Consider the following 8,052-nt stretch of genomic DNA (forward strand, 5'->3'; position numbering starts at 1 on the left):
TATCATTTGCTGAACAGAGAGAACACAGTGTTGATGACGGTCCAAGGAAAATGATGATGGAGTGTCATTCCTATGACTTTAGCTGAGACAGTTCAACTCTGTCAACTCTCAAAGTTTTCCACCAGAGCATCTGACTAATCTTTGAAGTCAGACTCTTACAAATGTGTTCCATGTTAAAAAATTTAGAAGATGGATTACTATGAAATTAAGCACACTTGTTGATAATTGGTGAATGCATTATGGTTAATTTGTTAGTGTTGCTATGTTTCAGACAACCTCAGAATAGGATATTTTGAAGCCTTAACTAGATTAAAATGAAAGGGCTGAAGATTTCAAGTATATTGTATAAAATAGAAAACGTATTGTCTTAAAAACAAGCTGGTGTTTTTTTTAATCAGACAGCCCTAACAATACTGGATAAAAAACTGAAAGTAATATGAATTAAATTTTCACTTTATTATCACCTGTCACCTGCTGACAAGTTTTTACCCTTGGAAATCATCCCTTCTCCTCCTGTCCTCCACCCTCTTTCTTTCTCCATCTTTGAGAGTGACGATTCATTTTTAAATTTTTAAGATGCTGTTAAGCTGTTTGAAACACGCTACTTAAAAAAAGTAGCTCTGCTTATGCTCATCCCCCATCTGTATGAGCTAGACGCTGAATAAAAAATCTCTTTATTGTTAACATCTGCTTGCACAAATGAATGACAGGTATTAGAGGATGTGTGTGGACTGTGCTCTGCCATGGGGTGACATTACGTTCTGATTTGCTGATTATCTCCGTGGCATCTGCATCTGAATCAAACTACGTATCAGATATCAGATTTAATTGCTCGTTAACTGAAGGTGTCAGGACACCGTTAGGGATCACGTGCGTTCCAGTGTGGCTGGTATTGCTTTCACCTTGTGAATCGTTCTGTCTGTCTGCGTGTTTTTGTGTTCTCATAGGAGAATATAGTGATTGTGACGCCAATATATACAGGACCTGCTGCAAGGGCACTGTTTTGAGTGTTTTGAAGTGTTTTGCACGTGTACACTTACTGGCTACATCATTAGGGTACATCTTGCTAGCAACCGTTTGGACCATTTTTTTGTCCTTAGAGCTGCCCTAATTCTTGGTGGCATAGATTCAACAAAGTGCTGTAAAACATTCCTCAGAGATTTTGGTCCACATTTATATTCACAGCCAGTTTGGCTTTGTGAGATGGTGTGTTATACTGCTGAAATCAGATGGGTGGACACCATCACCGCTGACTTGAACCTGACCCTCCTATGCCGGCACAAATCAAGACTCATCAGGCTAAGACATGATTTTCCAGTTTCCTCTGTTGTCCAATTTTGCTAAGCCCATTCAAATGTCAGCCTCAGTTCCCTGTTCATAGCTGACAGAAAGAGCACTCGCTGTGGTGTTTTGCTGCTGTAGACCACATCTGCTTAAGGTTCTTGAGATGTTGTGTGTTTAGTGATGTTCTTCTGTGTATCTTGTCAGTCAATCACTTTTGCCATTTTTCAGCTCAAAACAGTCTCTCCTTTGATGTCTGGCATCAATAAGGCATTTTCTCTCAGAGAACCAGCACTCACTATGTTTTCTCTATTTCAATCCACATAACTAAGTCTACTTCCTTAGACACAGTTATGTGGCACAATCCCAGTACATCAGCAGTATATCCGTCTGGCACCAACAACCATGCTCAATACTCAAAGTCACTTAAATCACCTTTCTTCACCACTCTGATGCTCAGTTTGAACTCAAGCAGGTCATCTTGACCACATCTGTATGGTTAAATGCACTGAACTGCTGCCACGTGACTGCTGATTAGATATTTGTGCTAATGAGCAGCTGAACAGGTGTCCCTAATGAAATGACTGCTGAGCTTGTGTTTGAAATATGAGGGACCCTGTGCCTTCCCATTTTACACTCTGCTACACAGTCTTTGGCTTCTGATGTATTTGTAACTTCCACTGTGACGCAGCTTTATCTGAGGCACAAAAATGAGAGATTTAGGATGATGTAAACTCCCAGAGATGTCATTGGTACTCTAGGCAAGCATTTTTTGCAACTTTGTGGGACACAAAGTAAAACATATGCTTCCAGTTTATCATTTTTGATTAGTATGGAATAAAACTGGTGAATAACTTAAATAAAATTTATTTGATCTAGTAAATGTCCTCAACTAGTTAGTCTCTGGAAGACAGTTCGGCTGGCTGGTGTCCTCTGCTGACCTTTGGCTTTTTGCTGTGGATTTGAAGTTAGTCTGTCTGGAAAATTCACTGCACATCTATTGTGTGTGGTGTTGTGTGATAGCCTGCACCTGACGTTCTGAAATGCTGTGATTTAATGTTCTAATTTCAATGTAATGTATTATTCACCTGATTTCCAAGACATTTTTCTGGTGAACTGTGAATAGCGCAGAAAGTCGTACATTTGTCCATTCAGGCAAAGGTTCGTGTGGATGTGAGTGAACCAGTACTCATTGATCACACAGCCTACTTAAAATAATGTGTTGCCCACAAAACCCCATTATGGTTCGCCTGCCTGTAAAGTGAAATCGGAGTACTACTTCCTCTAATCCACACATAACTCGCTTCCCCTTAGCACCACTCCTCTCTAGCTTTATAACTTCCTCCTCCACTCTTACAGATTTGTGTTTACCGTCTAATGTATACATCCCATACACGTGTCTTTACACTCTCAACAGAAGGAAAGAGGGCATCAGTCAAAGTCAGCGGGAAAGTGACAACTTCATAAGCAGCGATCAGGTTCAGTCACACACACGCAGTAAAAAGCCAAAGCGCAGTTTAGCGCAGGGTTCACCTTTCATAGCACGAGGCACAAGAAGAAGATTCTCCATCTGGAGTGGGCTGACAAACTGAATTCTCCGGTGATATTTCAAACACAGCAGAGGACTCATATGGTCTGTTAAACCCCTGCTGACTTGGCCTCTCGCCCTGTTTGTGTCCCTACCACCTCAAAGATATGACACAGATAAAATGGAAAACATTTGAAAGGCACACTTGTTTTTGTGTCCATCTGTCATCACTCGTCTCCATCATTCTGGTATTCTCCTTCCATCCTGATTTTTGTTTTAATTTCCGCAGCCCTGGCTCTACATCCTGAAATGCCACAAACAAACCTCCTTCACTTCCCGTATCTCTCAACACCCTACTACAGCAGGATACCTTTCTCCTCTCATTCTCCTCTTTCCCTTTATCACTCCTCTTTTACTGTCACTAATTCATTCTGTCACTCATCACCTCCTTCTCACATGTCCTGATTTCCTGCTCCATTTCTAGAGTGTCACCAGTGTAATACGAGAATGTCTCAGTACTGTCTCTGCTCTCTGGCAACCTTGCTTTTAACCTTGTCCCCTCTCGGGTCTTCTCTTTTGATTCAGTCTCTCTCCCCTGACTTATTTTATCCTCCTCCAACAGCCGAGATGGCAATGAGCAGCATCCTCAACACCGATGACATCAAGAAAGCTCTAGATGCATTTGCAGGTGAGTACCAGCACAGCCGTGACGGGAAAAAGTTAGTCCCAAAAAAAGCTGGAGCCAGAACTTTTGGGTTTTTTTTCCCTTACGTCGTTCTATATCGGTTACACTCAACTTATAAAAAATAATTTTCCACCTTTGGCCTTCATTAACCAGACCAACACAGAATAAGAAACTTCCCTCGACATTGAGAAATTAGTAGTTTAATTGTATTTCACCATGTTCTGACAGTTTGTGAATATTCACACTTACTTACGTCAGGAATTTAATGCCCTTTAAGTGTCCAAAAAAAGCTTTGTCTCTTTTTTAAACATTAGAAGATCCAATCGTATCTAAATCACTCTGTTTTTTGGATTATCAAGTTTTAATAGGCATCAAGAGGAGTTTAAATGAAATCGTCACAGTCCTGATGTGGCTTCTGTGTTTTTCTGTGTGTCCAGTTGCTGACTCTTTTGACCACAAGAAGTTTTTTGAGCTGGTGGGTCTGAAGTCCAAGTCTGCCGACGATGTGAAGAAGGTCTTCACGGTGCTGGATGCGGACAACAGCGGCTTCATAGAGGAGGAAGAACTCAAGTGAGACAAACTAACACATGCACTCAAACACACATGTGTGTGCAAAGAAATCCCCAAAAGAGTAACAATTATCCACACAAAAGCATTCTGTGACACAAATCCAATCTTCTTTGCTTCCTCTCGTAGATTCGTCCTGAAGGGCTTTGCCAAAGATGGCAGGGACCTGACAGACAAAGAAACCAAAGCATTTTTAAAAGCAGCTGACAAGGATGGAGACGGCAAGATTGGAGTCGATGGTAAACGCAACACAAATACATCAAATTATTCTATTATTAAATAAAGGCCCACACATAAAGAACACAAAAACCCAAATGGCAGGTTTTTTCCCCCCCATTTTCATTCATCTATGCATGTGTTTAGTGCTTCATGGATAAAATCATGAAGAAAAAAAACAAGAAAAAGCAATCAGGGCAGATTTTAAGCACAAGTCTGTCAATGTTCATATTTAAGAAAAGTTTTTTCAGTTTTTTGCCCTGAACTTTAGGGTAAAGCACACTACTAAAATTTAGCCTTGCTCCTTGAAATTGGCCATAGCAGTGTGGTTGTGATCGCATCCATAAACAGAAGCTACTGTATATCACCTCTGCTGCAGCAGGCACGTTATATGGCCTAAGACAATTATCCTGAATCTTGAACTCATCTGGACACTTTTACATCCACTACTAAAACTGAATTAAGAGATATCTATGTCCTAGAAGACCTAGTGAACTCCCTCACACCCATACAAGAAATCCACTTGGCCATACGTTTCTTCTGCTGTCAATCTGCATTTTTTTTCAATGTGTAATTATATCTGTTCATTTCAAAAACCGGTGGGCGATGTAGCCACTGAAAGTGACACCCTAACCACAACAGTCAACTAAAGATAAAGGGCATGTGGTACAAAAGGGTTGGATGAACATCTTTGTCCTTAGAGTGGCAAGGATGTACAGTTAAACCCTGATACAGAACTGATAGATATGATTTTTGTCTTCTTAATATAGTAAACATATGATTATGCAAAAGCTGAGACCCACAGTAGATGCAGAATTCATACAAATGTCTGTCTACCGGTGGGTCCGCCTATAGGAATCATCAGCCCACTCACTGAAAACTCAGATCCACACTTACACAGCTATTTTTTAAAATTAGGATTTTTCAAAGAAATCTCTGTCCACATGGAAACGTTGGGGGAAAAAAAACATGCTAAAGCAACAGATGGTGATGAAGCAATATTGTGGTGTGCAGCCTGATGTCAAAAAAGGCGACAAAGGTTCCCATCTTTGATGTTGCAAGATAAAAATCAGGTTGTGAAAACATTCACCCTGGAAGGTGTTTACTCTATAGCTTGGTTTTCAGTTATCTAAATTGCAGTTTCTGTGTGGATGACAGTCCAAAACACATGAAAAACTATGTGAATCAAAAAGCCGTGTATGTGTAGACAGGGCCTTTAAAAACGAAAAAAATCATAGTCACTTTTTTACTTATCTTACTCATTTTTTAGTTCTTGTTCTTTTCTAAAGGCCCGAGTTGTCCCTACAAAAAACCCCGAATTCTGTAATTGTAATGTGTTTGATTAAATACAGAAAGTATTTAAGAAAAGTAACATTTATTTTCTTTTGTAAGCTCAAGAAAATTCAACTGCCCACCCAGAGATAACAGCGTGACATGATTTTTAAAGGCATGCATGTGATAACTTGTTTGATGCAGATAAGTCTCAAAACCTTATTCTGATATTGACAGGGTATAAACATTGTGCATAAAATAAACCCGCCTGCACGTGCTCCTCAACAGCGTTTTGATGATTTGCTGTTTTCGCACACTCCTAACAGGTTGTGGTTTTTTCCTTCTTGCAGAATTTGCTGCCCTTGTGAAAGAATAATTCTTCTGCTCCCACTGCAATGAAGGATCACATGGCAACCAACACCACATCCTGGCAATCCCCCCACCTCCCCCTCCACCTCCGCCAGCACCTACACCTCTCCTTCCCACCAGGCTGAAGCCGATCCCCACTCCGATCACTCCTCTCCTCTTCACCTCCCACCTGCAGTTTTCACGAAACACAATGCTGCACTGAAGTAGGCTGTGCTGTGCAACCTCCTCACGTCCCGAGTTTCCCCTTTAGCCGTATTCACCCTATTTATTTAATCCTTTTTATACAAACTGTTCTTGTTTCTGTTTATGTATAGATTAAAAAAACATGCCTGCAGGAGTTAAACTTACATTGTAAAGCATAAAGTAGATATATAAAGATAACAGAGATTATAAAAGAAAGACCCTCATTTCCTTCTCTACTTCTGACTTTGCATCCTTTCCTAGCTTTCAATTTCCATGAACCAGTTCTTCCTCTCTCTTCCCTTCTTTGTTTATCTTTTTTTCTCTTCTTCTCTCTACTCATGTCTGGCTCAGTGCCCCTTACTGCATTCGCTCCCCTCTGTCCTCTCCCACACCATCAACCTATCTATCTAGCTATCCATCCATCCCTTTCTCCTCTGGTAATGAGCTGTTGTAAAACACACCAAAAGAAGAAAGAAGTCAAGCTGTGAAAGAACAAAATAAAGTGGAAAAAAGAAAAGCCTTGAGAAGGCTGACTCACTAAGTCGCTTCTGTTAATTCCTTCCTTTGATGTGACTCTTATCTGATTTTACACTTTCAATCTCGTTGTCCTTCTTTCTTTCTCCCTTCCTCTATTCTGTCACTTTTTCCTTTATCAAGCAGATCAGCTGAAAAAAAAAACCCTAATGTTGTATGAGAAGGTGTACTTTCAAAAACAAAACTGCTGTGTCTAAGGGGGTTAAAATGATCACACAGTATCATTTTTAAAAAAATATTTCTTAATATATAATCTGTGGCATAAACAAAACCTCGGCGGAGTGGAGGTTTAAAAGGCCATATCTCCCATTTACTCAAAAGTGCAATACTAGTTTGAGAACCATGCTGTCGAGCCATTAGCACAGTTGGATTCATGCCGAGGTTCAATTTGGGTTAAGTATCCCCAGCGGAGGACCCAAACAGGCAACACAGGAATCTTTATCTTCTTTAGTAGAACATTTTACTGCCTGAGCAAATAAACACAGATCTGAAGCTCGAAGGATATCACTTTATTTAGCAGGCATGAGACTATTGAGCTCAGTGCTGCTGAGACAACCTCAATGCTTGTTCCAACAGACAGTTACGATAAGTTTGAGGAAGACAAAACCCGAGGAATTATAGAAAGAAGTATGTGGGAATGACATCCTCTATCACAGGATGAAGTTACCATGATAACTTTGTTTCCTGAGATCTTTTGATGAGTTCTCAAACTCTAAATTGCCTAACAATCCTTTACCATACTGTGGTACCTAGGATTCCTAATAAACTACCACATGAATTCAATTCAATTCAATTTTATCTATATAGCGCCAAATCACAAGAACAGTCACCTCAGAGTGCTTTATATTGTAAGGTAGACCCTACAATAATACATATAGAGAAAAACCCAACAATCATATGACCCCCTATGAACAAGCACTTCGGCAACAGTGGGAAGGAAAAACTCCCTTTTAACAGGAAGAAACCTCCAGCAGAACCAGGCTGAGGGACGGGCGGACATCTGCTGCGAGCGGTTGAGGTGAGAGAAGGAAGACAGGACAAAGACATGCTGTGGATGAGAGACAGAGATGAAACAACCATCATAGTAAAATGTCTTTGCAACTAATCAAAACATTGTATGTTAGTCAAATAAAGGCACCTGATAAAATAAGCATTATTAGGGTGTGTGAAACCAGTGATCTTCTTATACGTATGTAAAAGGAGACCTCAGTTTAAGTATGGGCCCCAGGGATAATAAAGGCTGAATACATGTCATTCAGATTGCTTCTACATTATGAACCAATTACAAAAATTGGTTCATAATTAACTATAAACAACACACACTAGCACAGAATCACAGAAAATGATTTGACATTTAATTTAATGTAATTTGAAATTTAAAAAATCTGAATGTTTTTCGTAGTTAAGAGTACTGTAC

The 8,052-nt window shown here is 40.0% G+C and overlaps 1 protein-coding gene across 2 annotated transcripts in view; it reads left to right on the top strand.

The window, feature by feature from the left end:
- pvalb6 (parvalbumin 6) overlaps window positions 1–6,559 on the top strand; it is a 53,887-nt gene extending 47,328 nt beyond the window's left edge. For both annotated transcript variants that reach the window (XM_026165562.1, XM_026165560.1), the window contains exons 2-5: window positions 3,432–3,497; window positions 3,932–4,064; window positions 4,191–4,300; window positions 5,900–6,559. In XM_026165562.1, coding sequence (XP_026021347.1) covers window positions 3,437–3,497; window positions 3,932–4,064; window positions 4,191–4,300; window positions 5,900–5,925 — 330 coding nt within the window. In that variant the 5' untranslated portion in view covers window positions 3,432–3,436 and the 3' untranslated portion in view covers window positions 5,926–6,559. The remainder of the gene's footprint in view (window positions 1–3,431; window positions 3,498–3,931; window positions 4,065–4,190; window positions 4,301–5,899) is intronic.
- Window positions 6,560–8,052: the final 1,493 nt, after the last annotated feature.

This window comes from Astatotilapia calliptera, chromosome 4 (assembly GCF_900246225.1).
Source record: "Astatotilapia calliptera chromosome 4, fAstCal1.2, whole genome shotgun sequence".
NCBI lineage: Eukaryota > Metazoa > Chordata > Actinopteri > Cichliformes > Cichlidae > Astatotilapia > Astatotilapia calliptera.